This window comes from Mercenaria mercenaria, chromosome 9 (genome assembly GCF_021730395.1).
Source record: "Mercenaria mercenaria strain notata chromosome 9, MADL_Memer_1, whole genome shotgun sequence".
NCBI lineage: Eukaryota > Metazoa > Mollusca > Bivalvia > Venerida > Veneridae > Mercenaria > Mercenaria mercenaria.
The window spans coordinates 67,278,537-67,295,255 of record NC_069369.1 but is presented as its reverse complement, the minus strand read 5'-3'; the positions used below and the strand labels follow the sequence as shown (position 1 = coordinate 67,295,255).

The following is a 16,719-nucleotide window of genomic DNA, read 5'->3' as shown; positions in this document are numbered from 1 at the left end:
GCTTTTTTACAAAAGCATTTTCTAGTTTTATATGTGCATGTCTAATTCTGGGTGCTCGTATATATACATGTGTGCTTACAAATATATTAGCTTGCGTAATTAAAGGTACAGGCATGTATACATGTGCACAGATATATGGAGTGCATACGTAATTTTATATGTACATGTGTAATTACAAGAGCATGTTTATATACACGCACACATTCATATAAATGTGCCTCTAGATATTGAAGCATGCACATACAAAAATATTTACACATAAATGTATAAATTTATGCATATACACATATTATGTGCATGTATATTTTGAAATGCAGACTTTCAACTCAAATGGTACAGCATAATATTGTACGGATAGCTGGTTCACTATGTTAAATTTCCAAGATATAAGTGCTGGTTGATTAATGCATATTAATAAGTGGTGATTTAAAAGTAATGGCCTAGTGCAGTGGAAATGGATAAAATGCATACTTTAAATGGTTGTTGGTCTTCAGTAAATTACTAGTATATATGTTTTCAAATGTGAATGGTTACATTCATTTACACAATTGTACAAATACTGAACCTTGACCTATAAAATTCAAGTTTTTGACTTATCATTCCACATCAAACATAAAGCGTTTAGTATTAAGCATTTCTAGCCTATCCCGATGCTGACTTGGATGTCGTATGCCGATAAAATATCAGGGGGGGGGGGGGGGGGTTCAAATGCATTGTAGTATACACATGTACAGGGCTGTAGCAAGCGAATATTTATTTGCGAGGAACACTTTACATTGTTTTAGAAAATAAATCAGGTAGATTTGTTACTATTTCTAATTGAAAACATAGCATTATTTTACTTCTTTTAGTCGTTTGTGTCTGCAAACAAGAGACACACATAATATTGTTCACTGTATCTAGGGTGCCTCAACACATATGTTTTAAGTTCGGTGCTTTCCAGTAATTTTGTACATACATTGTATGCGTTTAAATACATATCAGAACACTATGTTTTAATGACTTTTATTGTTGGTATTATTATCAACCTTTAAGGATTTATAAATTGATAATTTGAAATCAAATCCTTTTATTATTTCATTATGTATGTTTTATTATTTTTTTGACAGTGAATAGGCTCTTTAAAAAATCACATTTTCAAAACCAATCTGTAACAGCTTCTGACTTCAGAAGTAAGTTTTATTATGTCCTCAAAGTTTTATTATGTCCTGAACATGAAAAACCATTTCTGATCAGTAACTTGAGAACCATTTGACCCAGAATGTTGAAACTTCATAGGATGATTGGACATGCAGAATAGATGACCCCTACTGATTTTGAGGTCACTTGATCAAAGGTCAAGATCACAGGGGCCTGAACATGGAAAACCGTTTCCAATTCATAACTTGAGAACCACTAGGCCCAGAATGTTGAAACTTAGTGGTATGATTGGAAATGCCAAATAGATGATCCCTATTACAGCCCACCATCAGTGTCCCTTTGACATTCGCTCCTGTCACCTTTTGACTTCTTGCCTATACGACTATGCATTAGGGGAGACATGCACTTTTCTACAAAAGCATCTTCTAGTTCTATCTATATGAGCTGCACAATCAAGACAGACCAAAGAGGGGTATTAGAAAATGAAGCTGTCATTTCTTTTCAAACTACTAAGAAAAATAGTATTTATTATATATTTGAAATTGGTGATCCTACAGAAGAGCAAACTAGAAAATTTGACTTATTGTCTCCAAATTCCAAGAGAGATTAGACTTTTTGTATTAAAATTTCAACTATCTCAAAATTTCTTTGTTAATAAAAATTTGAACTAATTACTCGAAATTTCCACATACAGAATTCGAAATCTGCCTTACTAAATCAAAATGTTGACTTAAGTTTTGACTTACTAACAAGTAACTATCAATATATACAAAATGACAGAAATATGGTGGCTAATTTGTGCCATTTTGTTATTTCCTCCTGTCGCAGCGGCACAACAACAAACGTCGTTATGGCTTCGGCCAAATGTCGCCCAGCAAAACGTCGGCCCGACGAACGTCGTTATGGCCCCCAACAAACGTCACCTCACCAGATGTCGCTCCAACAAACACTGGTATGGCACCCCGCCAAACGTCGCCTTTCCACCCTCTGGAATGACATGGCAGTATCAATTAAATTGAAAATAAAAGGTAGTAACATTTTAATATTGATGGAATATTTGCAAGTCCCTTATGAAGTGTTACCAGAGGATATTGCTCGCTTTTACCCCCTCACCCCTCCCTGCACTTTCCCAACCCACGGCCTTAAATTACACAATTTTTTTCTTGGAATATAGAAAGAGGACAATACACGTGCGTCCCTCCATCCACTCGTCTAATCTTTATCAAGATTATAAATTTGTCCAACACTGGAAATTCACTTTATGCTTGCCTCAGTGCGATGGACTGTCGTGAGAGCAAACACTAGACCACTATCTGAAAAGCCAATGCCACATTTGGGTGAGTGAGTTGGGCAAACATCATGGTAGATATTATCCGAGCAGTAACTTTAACACTTGTAGAGAATTCTGCTTTTACTTCCTCAATGGTACGGCTAGTGTTAGCCCGCCCACTTAGCTCAGTAGGTAAGAGCGTTGGTCTGCGGATCTCGGGGTCGCGAGTTGGATCCTCGGACGGGGCATATGTTCTCCGTGACTATTTGATAAACGACATTGTGTCTGAAATCATTAGTCCTCCACCTCTGATTCATGTGGGGAAGTTGGCAGTTACTTGCGGAGAACAGGTTTGTACTGGTACAGGATCCAGGAATACTGGTTAGGTTAACTGCCCGCCGTTACATGACTGAAATACTGTTGAAAAACGGCGTTAAACCCAAAAACAAACAAAAAACAAAAACGGCTAGTGTTATGCAAAACACAGGCCCTAAAGTCAGGCGCATGACGTTTAGTAGAGCGACGTTCAGCAGTGAGACTTTGCGCAGGACGACAGTTGCCAGGTGCTATAACGACATTTGGCAAGGCGACATTCAACGGGGCACATTTGGCGGGACGACGTTCGATGGGGCGATGCTAGTCGGGGCAACGTTCTGCGAGGCGACATTTGACTGAGCGCCAAAAGGATGTTTTGCATGGCGACGTTTGGTAGGGCATCATAAAGATGATTGTCATTATGTCACTGCGACAGAACAAAATAAAATAACTTGCAATACCTGTTATCGCAATCATATAATAGTTCAGACAAACTTTTCAGATACTAAGTTGAAATTTTGAATATTAAATATTAATTAATCCAATTTTCGAGTTACTTAATTCGAAATGTCGAACTTACAAGATGAAATTTTGGGTAAGGTATCTCAAACTGTTGGAAATATAGAGTTAGTTAAGTATGTTACTTGAAATTATGAGTAACGTAGTTACTTTATTAAATAACACGTAGCTGGCACTAATGCCTTTCCGTATAATGCAGCCTTTTCTTAAATTCTATAGTCAAACTATGTTTATCTATTTTAAAATTTTGTTTGATATTTTTTTACCTTTATTTTTTTTTTAAACATGGTTACACAAGTCTTAATTTAAAACAACTATCTAACATTACTCAAATGCTCGGGGAGTTCATATATGTGTACAGCTACACTCTAAAACATTTAAAACTAAGTGATAACATATCCAGAATAAGATATTAACCACCAGACTGGTGTAAAATATATGAATAAAGTCGTGGCATTAATGTTACTCTTACACCATGTTATATCACTTGAATATTTTGAGATGTCCCCAGGTATACAACTCATCTTTGGGATAGACTAGAAATGCCTATTTAGTATTTAATGTGACACAATTAGCATTTGGCAGTTAGCAATGACCCTCTTGCCTTCCATAGTGTCGTAAGTCTGTTCTTTGTCCATTTTCAGACCAATTAAACATTTTTTGCTATGTCCGCTTCAGTTTAAATATTTTTTCAGTATAATAATGTAAGTACATAAAACATTTTTTTCAAAGTGAGGAGATATGTTCTATCATTATTATGATATAAAAGTACATTAAACTCCAGCTTATTACATATAAATGATATATGTCTGTTAAAATGAGATTTGTAGACATGTCGGCAATGGAGCATAGGTGTTGCTAATGGGTGTTTTATTTGAAATCATAATGCATAACAATGTTATCAGTAAACCTGACATTAACCGAGGATAATATCTTCCATTTCATCATGTTTAGAATATTTTTACATTCCTAAGTACCTAATTTTACCCTGTCCTCTATTTGTACCATCTAGTTTTATTATACCTCAAGTAAACACTTTATGCAAAATTTCTATACAGGTTATAGACCACTAGTGATTTATTCTAGGACTAAATTGATAAACACAAATGACAACAACAACAAGTGATTGTTCATACTTCTAATTGACGGCTATTGCATTACTACATAACAATTCAGCCAAGTTTACTCAAGTATTTTCAGGTTTTTATTAAATATATGAATGGCGGATATGGTCATGACGGACGTGAAAACTAAACCTCATCAGACGACACTAATGAAGTTTGTTCGATCCATAGATAATAACTATGGAAAGACATACGCATAGGAGCGACCAAGAGCGAACCTTACAAGAACCCCATCCCTGTTGCATTAATACCACTAATTAATTCCATTTGTGACAACACTAACGCCGCCGCTCGGCGTCATATATATATGTAACCACATACGTAACCGCAAGGTACGCCGCAGTACGCCGCAGTACCTATTAATCCAACAATTAGTGTTACTCTCGCCGCCGCTCGGCGAAATTGATATAACCGCAAGGTACGCCGCAGTACCTAGCAACATGAAACTATACTGAAACTTTGCAACAGAACGGCCTAACAAAATAGGAGCTATTAAAGACCGCTTTAGTCAAAGCTAATCTAGCAAGTACTTTAAAGCTCATTTTAACCCAAAAATAATTTAAGAACCCAGGAATTTTTTGTTTAAACCCTATAAACTGTTATCCACCTACAGACGACACTCTAGGCAAATTAAGTTGATAGGGGGTAAAAAACAGGTGTATTATTATGTTATCTCCTGGCCGCCCCCATGCGTAAGAATTTTCCGCCGTCATGACGGAAAATATTCCCTAAGATGTATATCTGTAATAATTAAAAGCTATAGACATCTTAATTAAACAAGAAACGTTAGCAATATATTCATAATGATGATATATTAAGACATAACAGTATGCGTAATTACAAAATCAGTTTATATGTAAAATAATCCCGGCACATAATTGGTTTACGCTTCGTTTATAGTCATTGTCTCTTCGTCAGTAAAACTTGTGGATATTAAAGTCATACCGATATCATAATCACTATAATCACACCCTTAAAACATAAAGTTTTCCTGTTTCAGTTCTACGAATGTTATACACACTTTCGTATAATAACTATGTTATTATAACAACAATGTTGTAACAGTGTCTTGTTGCCTTGATTCATCCGAACACTGAACTCCGCGATTGTTTAGTATTAAAATGCATTACAGTTTTACATCACCGATACCATCCTTTGTTTATTCCATGAGACTCATCGCTCCAGTTTGGTTGGCTTCGGTTTGCAAGATAAAGTTCCCAGTGAGATTCGGCAACAAAAAGTCCATTTTGTTCTTGTATACCAACAATAGTGCCAGGAAATGCTGATTTGCCATACATTGTGAAGAAACAAACTGAAATATACAAAATCTCAACGGCAGAAAATTGAACTTCCATTGCCTTAACACATTTGTAACATAACATGACAAACAATATAAAAAGTTTTATTAGGGTGCGGCGGGTGGGCTTCGATTTACTGGCATTGAAAGAGGACAGAACACGGCGACTTTTACATTTATACCTATATGTCACGTGATTTGCATGCATCGTCAAGGTTTATGAACAGCAGGCGACAAATATAAAATTAGGACAAGCTTAAAAATAAATAGTTGACCAGTTCAATTGAGCCATAATAAATGAGATTAATATGAAAAATTAATCTTTATTATTCTAGGACTAAATTGATAAACACAAATGACAACAACAACAAGTGATTGTTCATACTTCTAATTGACGGCTATTGCATTACTACATAACAATTCAGCCAAGTTTACTCAAGTATTTTCAGGTTTTTATTAAATATATGAATGGCGGATATGGTCATGACGGACGTGAAAACTAAACCTCATCAGACGACACTAATGAAGTTTGTTCGATCCATAGATAATAACTATGGAAAGACATACGCATAGGAGCGACCAAGAGCGAACCTTACAAGAACCCCATCCCTGTTGCATTAATACCACTAATTAATTCCATTTGTGACAACACTAACGCCGCCGCTCGGCGTCATATATATATGTAACCACATACGTAACCGCAAGGTACGCCGCAGTACGCCGCAGTACCTATTAATCCAACAATTAGTGTTACTCTCGCCGCCGCTCGGCGAAATTGATATAACCGCAAGGTACGCCGCAGTACCTAGCAACATGAAACTATACTGAAACTTTGCAACAGAACGGCCTAACAAAATAGGAGCTATTAAAGACCGCTTTAGTCAAAGCTAATCTAGCAAGTACTTTAAAGCTCATTTTAACCCAAAAATAATTTAAGAACCCAGGAATTTTTTGTTTAAACCCTATAAACTGTTATCCACCTACAGACGACACTCTAGGCAAATTAAGTTGATAGGGGGTAAAAAACAGGTGTATTATTATGTTATCTCCTGGCCGCCCCCATGCGTAAGAATTTTCCGCCACAAAATAAAATCCATCTTTAAAACGCACTTTTTTAACAAAAAATAATTTTATTTCCCCAAAATTCTTACAATTTAAAGATATTCACTAGCATATCATGGAGCGAGTCCAAATACATTTCAAGCCCTACGTCCGAGAGGTGCACACCATCGCCCCTGAAAAAACCGGGGGTTTGGGCATCGATATCCATACGAAGAACATGAGATTTAGTAGGTGAAACTTTTTTAATAATTTTGTGGCCAAACTGATTAATTCTCTTTCTCTTCTTTTCAACTGCTTTTTGTTCTTGCTCATCCGTGCATCCCCAATTAAGCCTTTGTAGAATATCGACCCATACATAAACAGAATCAGGGAACGCACCTTGAGTATATTCCAAACTCTCCTGTATTAATTTGAAGATGTACCGTAATGTATGGGTCTTAACGTCATTGCCACCCAAGTGAAATACGAGTACCTTCGGTGCAGATCTAAAAAGTACTGGTAACTGTATGCAATGAATAAAGTCGGACCATCCCATTCCTCTGATCCCCCACCAGGCGATAGTGTGTCCCTCCGGCAGCTTTAAATTTGGCATTCCCCTAGCTTGAGCTCTGACGCCCGCCCAGTATGGAATGGAGTCCCCCATAAGCCAGACATCTGTAAGTTAACAAATAACTTTACTAGTCTAAATTAGTTGCTCTTATGTACGAATTATAAGCTGTAGATTTCCACCTGCCTAATTTCATGATATCATTATCGGACAGACCCATCATAGCTAACTGTGTTGCTCGTCCAATTCTAAAACTGTGTGTTTTAAAATCTTGCGATTTGAAATTGGTTTTATTCAAACATTTCAACAATACTGCAGAGAATTGGTAACGAGTGACTGATTTTGTATCTCTATGAATAAAAAGCTGCCCACCTACATCTGGGCGATAGCGGAGGTAACACTTTATATTACATACTGGACATATTACGGGGTTATCTTCACATGGTATTCTAATAATAACAGGATTGCCGTATTGGTTATTTTTATAAACCCTTAACCGTAACGACATTGACCTTCCGTCCAATCCTAATTCAAGATCATTTATCAATAAAGCTCTATTGATTGTAGGTGTAGACACGAGTTCACTGACCCGAAACAACCCAAAATAGGCCAGAGTAAACGTCGCTTTAAATAACAACGATTCATATTCATTGTAAGTGACAGTCTGTAATATCTTGCAAAATTCATCGAGCATTCGGGTTGTAATAGGAGCTCTCCTATCAACAGACGGTCTTAACCTACGACAACCTTCGACCATTTTGCGTACAAGAAAGACTTCTGATACATTGTACCAACCATTAATTTTATGGTAAAAGGATAAGCCGGAAACATATGTTAAAATGGTTTTTGGCGAGTACAACCGTTCAAAACAGTAGGTAATAAACCAAATGATATGTTGTTGTGGTGCTGGCCAAACTATTGGCAAATTGTATAATCGTCTGAATACATTAAACGAGTTTAGTGCGGTATTATAGGCTAATTGTGTATTTCTGGAAATCCCTGCGTATACCAATTGTCTGGCTCTATGTTGAATACACTCCAAAGATGGGCCGGCATTGGAGTTGCGTTCGAATCCGCATTCGGAGCTAGTTGTTGAAATCTCTGCAACTGAAAACGTGAAAGCGCATCTGCAATCTTGTTTTTTGACCCAGGAATATGTAAGGCTTTAATCAGACAGTTGTGTCGAATGCACTGCATGGTCAGTACCCTGAGCAAAGCCACCACAGTTGACGATTTTGAAGTCATTGAATTTAAAACATGTACTACGGCTTTATTGTCACAATGAAATCGAATTTTCTTATTTTTTAATTCGCTTCCAAATATAACCGTAGCAACTACTATTGGAAATAATTCTAACATCGTGATATCTTTTGTAAGGCCTTTGTTCTTCCAACATACTGGCCATTTCTCCTGGCACCAGTGCCCCTTAAACCAAATCCCGAAACCTATACCACCCGAGCTATCCGTAAAAAATTGCTCATCGTCATTTGTGATCCAGAACCTATCGTGAAATACAGATATCCCATTACAGTGTTTAAAAAATTCCAGCCACATTTTCAAATCGCACCTCATATCGTTATTTACTCTAACGTGGTGATATGGACGCTTTATACCGCAGGTAGAGTTTATAAGGCGCCTGCAAAAAGGCCTTCCCACTGTGATTGCACGGCAACAGAAATTAAGACTGCCAATTAAAGATTGCATGTCTTTTAGTTTTACCGACTTCTTTGAAACTATTTGTAGGATTTTTTCTACAACTTCATGCAGCTTTTCTAAAGGAATCCATACTACCAAATCCTGAGAGTCTAACTCTAAACCTAAAAACACCAGTACTTGGGAAGGACCTTCGGTTTTCTCGTCTGCTAAAGGTACCCCAATTTCTTGCATACTATCTGTAAATATTTGCATGCTTTGTTTACACCCATCTTTTGTTTTATGACCTCCTAAAAAATCATCCAAATAATGTAATAACTGCTTATTCGGAATGCGATTTTTGATAACAAATTCTAGGAAGGTAGAAAACTTTTCAAACAGACAAGGCGAAATGCTGCATCCGAAAGGTAGACACTTGTCGAAAAAATACTTTCCATTTAGCGAAAAACCTAATAGTTCGAAATCGTCAGGATGTATTGGGAGAAGCCTGAAAGCGCTTTTTATATCCATCTTAAACAAATAGCAGTTACGACCTAGGTCCTGAACCATATATATTGCCTCGTCAAATTCTGTGTATTTCACCGAACACAAATCTGGGTCAATGTAATCATTTATAGATAAACCCTCGGGATATGACAGATGATGAATGAGTCTGTATTCACCTTCCGTTTTCTTTGGCACAATACCTATCGGCGACACTTGAAGATTGTTTAAAGGGACGTAATCAAAAGGACCCGCAACTCTTCCTACTGTAATTTCTTTGTCAACTTTTTGCTGGGCAATTTCTGGAAATTTTAAGATGGATTTTAGGTTTTTTGAAAAACGTATGTTACGCGGACCGTTAAAGTTTATTTTAAAACCATTCAAAAACCCTGATAACAATATTTCAGAATCTGGCGAATCATAATTTAGCAACCATTGCTCTAATACAGGAAGTTTAATGGGCGCAGGAGCTTTTTTGTGCAGTGTGCAGCTACTGGCGTTTGAATGTGCCTCTGTTTGACCTTTGATATGGTCGGGCTCTTGGAAATGAACCACGTGATTGTCCCCGAAACATACCTATTTCGGACCCACCGAACTGATAATTAGATTGAACCGGCATTGTACCAGGCACAGCGCTACCAGTGTTTCGTAAGTTGGGTAATTTGTTCGACCCGGGCGTGCAACTAGTTACTGGATGACCCCTGTTGCAATTAAAACAGGTATGCATGAACTTGCAATTCGGCCACCTGCACTGACCCTTGTTAAAATCAATACAGACATTTTTTGGTCTTGCCACGCTTACAATGTTTTCATTACGGAATGGCATACATCGTAACCATAAATCTTGATTGATCGCCGACCACGACGTAGGGATTAAGGCTTGCCTACTTCTAAATTGTTGATCGTAATTTTTCCAGAATGTACCCCCGTGAGATGCCGCACACTCTCTTATAATGAAAAAATAATGCAGTAGTTCGTGAAGTTTATGAGGATGGGCCGACAGGTAGATATCCATGTATATTATAAAAGCGTCCGACCATTTTTCAATCGAGCCTATTTCATCCCTACACTCTTTTGGGCGGCATTCAATTTTACCGCTACCAGACAGAGACAATACACTACTGTTATTGTAGTCGGCCAACTCCACCGCACCCTTTAACAACAAAGCTAAGTTAATGTATTCACTTTTACAAATGCGTTGTTTTAAAGAGGATGGTACATGCATAGCTATGTCATCACTAGTCTGCCTGGGCAGATTATCAACATGTGGTAAGAAAATCAGCTCATTTTCTCTAAGAGTACTGCTGGTATCCGTGCAGCTAGTAGAGTTAGCTACAACATTCACAAGGTTCGAATCGGCATTTGCAATTTCGTTATTTGTATCTGTAATTCTAGCGGGACCGCCAATACATTCATGTGTTACAGCAGAACTACTATTCGTGACCTTGGTAGCGTTATCAGCCACGTGGGTACTACGTGGCATTACATCGGACGCTCGTAAAATTTCTTCAAAATCAATAACAGAAGCGTTCCTACCTCTATCCTCGGCAGAATTGTCATTATCAAATGACCGTCTCTGGCGCTTATTTCTGTCCTGTGTAGGGATGTCAGGCTCATTCCTCCTCCTCCTTCCTCTCCGTGACCCTTTACCACGCGCAGACATAGTGAATACTGTGTATACTAGTATCTATACTTCGATTTACTGGCATTGAAAGAGGACAGAACACGGCGACTTTTACATTTATACCTATATGTCACGTGATTTGCATGCATCGTCAAGGTTTATGAACAGCAGGCGACAAATATAAAATTAGGACAAGCTTAAAAATAAATAGTTGACCAGTTCAATTGAGCCATAATAAATGAGATTAATATGAAAAATTAATCTTTATTATTTTGAATACCATCAAGGTTGGATGCAATTGGATTGCAATACCCTGTACAAACAAACATTTCATTGATTTGTTCCAGCAGCTCAGAAGATGGTTTTTTGCCTAAAATTCATATGGTGAGCATTAAATAGAGGATATTACATGAGTGTCTTTTCATATTGAATTTATTAACCTTTAGCATGCTAGATAAACTGTCGTCTGCTGGAAATGTCGTCTGCTAAAATTGTAAAGTTCATTCGGTTTGCTCCAAAATTTTAAGAAATATTGTCAGAGTAGCAAACAGCTTGGAACCTGATCAGACGCCGATTTAATCGGCGTCTGATCTGGTTCCAAGCTGTTTGCAAAGGCTGTTAAATTCGCCTGCAGCAGGCTAAGGGTTAAAGAAGTTGAATAAAATGATAAAATGCCAGGCTCTGTCGAGCACTTTGTCAATTTTATTCAACGAGTATAATAAATTCAATGTGGAAAGACACAAATGTAATATTCTTTTTATCATATGTAAGCTTTTCCTGTAAAAACATCAAAATTTCTTCTTTCTTTCCCTATTATAGACCAAGTAAATTCGCCCAATGTATCCTATAAATAAACGATGTCAATGTCAAAGCTTTATTACACTAGTGTATTGTCAAAATTTATTTTGTAATGGCTTTATTTCACTCCTGCGACATCAAACGTGATAAATGTCTGTTCGTTGTCCATCCATTGTTCGTCCATCTGAAGTCAGGAATTGCTTGAAAGATCATCTCCACCTAAAGCACCAAGTCAGTTTCAATGAAACTTCAAAGGAATGTTCCTTGAGTGGCCCTTTTTCATATTCTTTCAAATCAAGGTAGTACATAGAGAATTCTGAGTGCCACAGCAACCAAAAGAATGGGGAAAAAAGTCTTGAGAAAAATTTTCTCTAATACTGCTGGCCCGATTTTAAAATAGTTTGATAGTAAGGTTGCTTAGATGACCCTCTACCAAAATATTTCAAGCTGGCATGATTTTTATTAAAAACATGACTGCTGAGGGACACAGCTAGTTTCCTCATCTTGAATGAAACTGGCCCAATTTTAAAATAATTTCATAGAAGATGTGCCTTGGATGATTCTCTTCCAAAATTGATTTAAGATCATGCCACTGTTAAAAACATGGTGACCAGTCAGGTTTTCCTTAAAATGGCTTGAGTGGAAACTTTGGGATTCTATTTGTAAGAAATTGTTGAGTTGATTTTAAAAAGTTCTGCACAAATATTCTTTGGGTGAATCTCTACCAAAGTCCATTAGATTATTCCGTTTTAATGTATATGTATACTGTATAGGGCTTTGAATTCGCTGGTTCTTTTAAATTCGCACATTTTCATGAAACCCGAAATGATATTTCCGCAGAAATGTTTTTTTCTGTAGAGTATACTTGACTGCCTTTCTGATTGTCTGCTTTCTAGCACATGTTTTGAAAATTGCACCACCATAATCGGGTATAAATAAGGTAATCATAAATAATTCAGATGCTCACAACACAGGGGACTACCGTTATATATCATTTTATTTATTATAACAAGTCATGCACACTATAATCGCCTTGCTTGAAATTATGTTAACTTGACAAATTACTCAACTGCATGTTGGCAGTTATTTCATCAATTTGAAAGTCATTTCAACATTTCATTCAAACTCTTTCAATAAACTGTCACAACAAATAGAGCTCCTAAAAAATCTTTTGTATTGGCAGGTTTATTCACACCCAACAAAAACTGTTAATGTAATTAAGAAATGAAATGATTTTTTTTCGGTGTTTATGCGAAATGAACGACAGAATAGGATCGGCTTCATGTTTAATTTGCCAATCCTATTCTGTCGTTCATTTCGCATGAACGCTGAAAAAATAGTTTCATTTCTTATATTTACATTATATTTCCATTCCATTTGTAAAGAAGATTATATTATAAATTGCACATATTTTGTGGTATTTAAAATTAAAATTAGCTTCCTGGCCATTCTGTTCACTAGACGGAACAACTGTGACGTCTTCTAAGGAACGTTCACCCTGACTATATGCGGACATTGTCAAAACAGCAGTCGGTTATCACTAAGCAGCGATGACGTAAATTTCGCGCCACTTCCTTTTGCTGTTCATATGAAATGAACGTCATAATTTTCAATGGAAAAGAGTAGGGCAAATGTAAATATTCGCTTTTGTTCGGGCAGACGGCTATGCGTATACCAATAAAAGCAATCATCAAGCATTTAGACTCAATGCAGACAATCAAATGATATAGACTTTACATATTTATGTATAAATTATGTTTATTTACATGTAATTTATATAAATTGATAAAAGTTGAAATTATGATTTCATACAATTATTCAACTTTTAGAACAAGTTGTCATAAATTCAGTTAGAGTAACCTCCCTTGGTGACCCTATACCAAGCTTGTTTAAATTTTTCTGGTTTTTGGCCACCAGAGGGCATACTGTGACATTATCAATGTTCATGGGGGACTTGTTTTCATAGATTTTGTTAAAGCATCATTCCTCAATTTTAAATCCCAATGAATAAAATTGAAAATAACAAATTTGTTTCCGCAGAATACCAGTTTGGGCCAAAACAAACCATGAAATTTCATGGCCATGAAATTAAAATATTACACAGTATTAACTTTTTCCTGTATATATGTAACATAAAATTAAAAGTCTCTTTTTGTTAGAAAAAACTTGCTTGAATACAAAATAATTTCTCAAATTTATACTCTACCAAATTAGCTGTGAAACTCAGGTGAGCAATCTTGGGTCATTTTGGCCCCCTTTTATGAATAATTACCCTGATGTTATACATTCCAGACCTACAAGTAATTTAATGAGTTTATAAGTTGCTTATTGAAACATTTCAAAACTCGAGTCCCAACTAAAAGTGATGAGTATTTCCTATTTAAGTACAATAGAACTTCGTTAGCTTGAACTTGACAGGACCTGCAAATGAAGTTAGACTATTTTATACCCTGTTTCAAAGAAAACAATTTTGATTCTTATTACTAGATTGTTTGTTTGGGTAATTTTTCCAGATTGTGAGTTTTGTTATAACAAAACAAATTTATAACAGAGGCCTGCTTGAATGGTATAGGACATAAGCATAGGAGCAGTGTGGCTGTTGGAAGGGGAGAAATGGGCAGCTTCACCAATTTTTGTTAAATTAATCTCTATGCATATTACAGAACATTTTCTTCAAATTCAAAGGGGGAAAATTAAAAAAAAAATAGGGGAAAATATAGCTTTTTCAGGCTAGGGGAAATAGCCTGTATTTGGTTATAAAAATAGCAAACAAAATCACTGCTACCAAATGTACAAAATTGATAGAACAAGCTTTAACTAGTGGAACCACCTACCATTGCACTAAGAGAAAAACTAACTGTTGGAGTTATCTATTATACAAAGAGGACAGTTAAGTGGTGGAGCTATCAATTGTAAAAAGAGAAAAGCTAAGTGGTCGAGCTATCTACTGTACAAAGAGAAAAAGCTAAGTGGTGGAGCTATCTGTTGTATAAAGTAAAAGAGAAAAGCTAAGTGGTGGAGCTGTCTATTGTACAAAGAAAAAAGCTAACCTGTCAAGCTGCTTATTGTACTACTGTAGGTACTCGTGTATAATGCACAGTTTTTTGACACCCGGGACCACCCCCGAATCATGGGTATGCATTATACATAGGTATAGACAATTTTCCAGCTTCAAAACAAGATTGTTTACGATTTTCGCCATTTTGGTAAAGGGAATCTACTCTCTGCACTAATTGTCTAGGCTAAAATCTGCGATTGCCGTTACATTCTGTATTATCTTTATACGATGCAGGACCACTGCTGGTATAAGGTATTAGATGATAGTACTTTATTTATCCTTAAACAAAATTCATTTTATATTAATTCAGTTGTATTTATAAAAGATTGACTATAATTTTTAACCGAGATCAAACTGAACAACAAAACTGACACGAGGCATCACGCTAATTACCGATAATTAATGGCCATTTGATCTATGAAGTTTTACAGATCGTAACATAGGATGATCACACCTTTAATATCAGTTTGAATTGAGAAGTTGACTTCATTCTGAAAGATACCATTCCAAGATATTGAAAACAATTGCTTTCTATTTAATATTCATAAAAAATGGTTTTATTTACAAGAAAACAAAAAATTGATAGTACAGCAAGACTAAGCCGCAGAGGTAATTTATTTTCGGTGCTGATGTAAATCCAACTTTCATTTTCAATTTACCTCAAAATTGAACAAAAATATTTTTTCTCAGGATTTTGGGCGCAAATCGGGGGTGCGCATTATACACGGGTATCTACGGTAACCGAAAAAGCTAAGTGGCCGGGCTACCTTTTGTACTAATAGAGAAGATATCTATTGTATTGAAACTAGACCTACCTGTGGTACTAAAAGAAAAGTTAACTTGTGGAGCTGCTTTTTGTACTAACAGAAAAAAAGCTAACCATTAGAGTTATTTGTTGTACTAGGAAAAAAGATATTAATTGTACTTTAAGGAAAGCTTAAGGTAGAACTATACCTGTGGCACTTCAAGAAAACAAACTTAACTTGTGGAGATGCCTTTTGTACTTGAAGAAAAAGCTAATCATTGGAACCATGTATTGAACTGATGGAAAAACTAGCAGGATAAACTATAAATGTATACTTAAAGAGAACTTACAGTAGACCTACCTATTCTGCTTAAAGAAAAAGCTAACTGTAGGTAGAAATCCTATTGTACTAATAGAAGAAGCTAACCCAGACTGCCTCTTGTTCAAAAACAAAAAGCTCCTATTGTGATAAGAGAAAATGGCATTTGTACTGGCATTTTATTCCAAGGTTAAACAAGACAATTGTTTTTATTTTACAGGTAGTTTTAATAATCAGTGGAAATCTCAGTTTCCTGAATTGGTTGACAATATTACCAAGTCTGGCCTGTTTTGATGACTCCAGTATTGCATGGATGTTCTCAAAATCCATGCGGAAGGAAGTCGCTGCCATTCAGCATGAAGAAAAATCAGGGAAAGCCCCAAAACTTAAAGCAGGTAAGAGGTCACAATGAATTGCAGGGCCTTTAAGGTTCAAGTTACGATTTTGACCCCAATGGGTTCCATTTTCAGCTCAGCAGATCACTTACTTTCTTATCTGTTTGTCCATCTGCCCTTCCTTCAACATTTTATGTAAATGATATCTACTCTGAAACTGCTAGAATAAAGTTGATGAAACTGCATGGTTGTAAGCCTTGGATGGTCATCTGCCAAAGTTGTTCAAAGAAATCTTTTCCATGCAGAATTCTGGTTGCCAAATTCCCTTTCCCAGAAACTGCTGGGCAGATTTAGAAATAATTTCATAGAAATGTTCCTTAGATGATTCTCTAACAAGATTTTTTCAAATTTATCACACTTGTCAAAAACC

At 36.3% G+C, this 16,719-nt stretch overlaps 2 protein-coding genes across 2 annotated transcripts in view; one reads left to right on the top strand and one right to left on the bottom strand.

Moving 5' to 3' along the window:
- LOC123547337 (lipase maturation factor 1-like) overlaps positions 1-16,719 on the top strand; it is a 58,135-nt gene that overhangs the window by 22,436 nt on the left and 18,980 nt on the right. Inside the window, exon 6 of the mRNA XM_045334357.2 lies at positions 16,175-16,349. Within this exon, the coding sequence (XP_045190292.2) occupies positions 16,175-16,349 (175 nt within the window). The remainder of the gene's footprint in view (positions 1-16,174; positions 16,350-16,719) is intronic.
- On the bottom strand, positions 4,368-11,302 carry LOC123547083 (uncharacterized). Its single transcript, XM_045333873.2, has 2 exons — positions 10,947-11,302; positions 4,368-7,381 (listed from the first exon to the last, which is right to left on the bottom strand). Exons 1-2 carry the CDS (start codon positions 11,071-11,073, stop codon positions 6,813-6,815), a joined length of 696 nt encoding a protein of 231 aa, XP_045189808.2. The 5' UTR covers positions 11,074-11,302; the 3' UTR covers positions 4,368-6,812.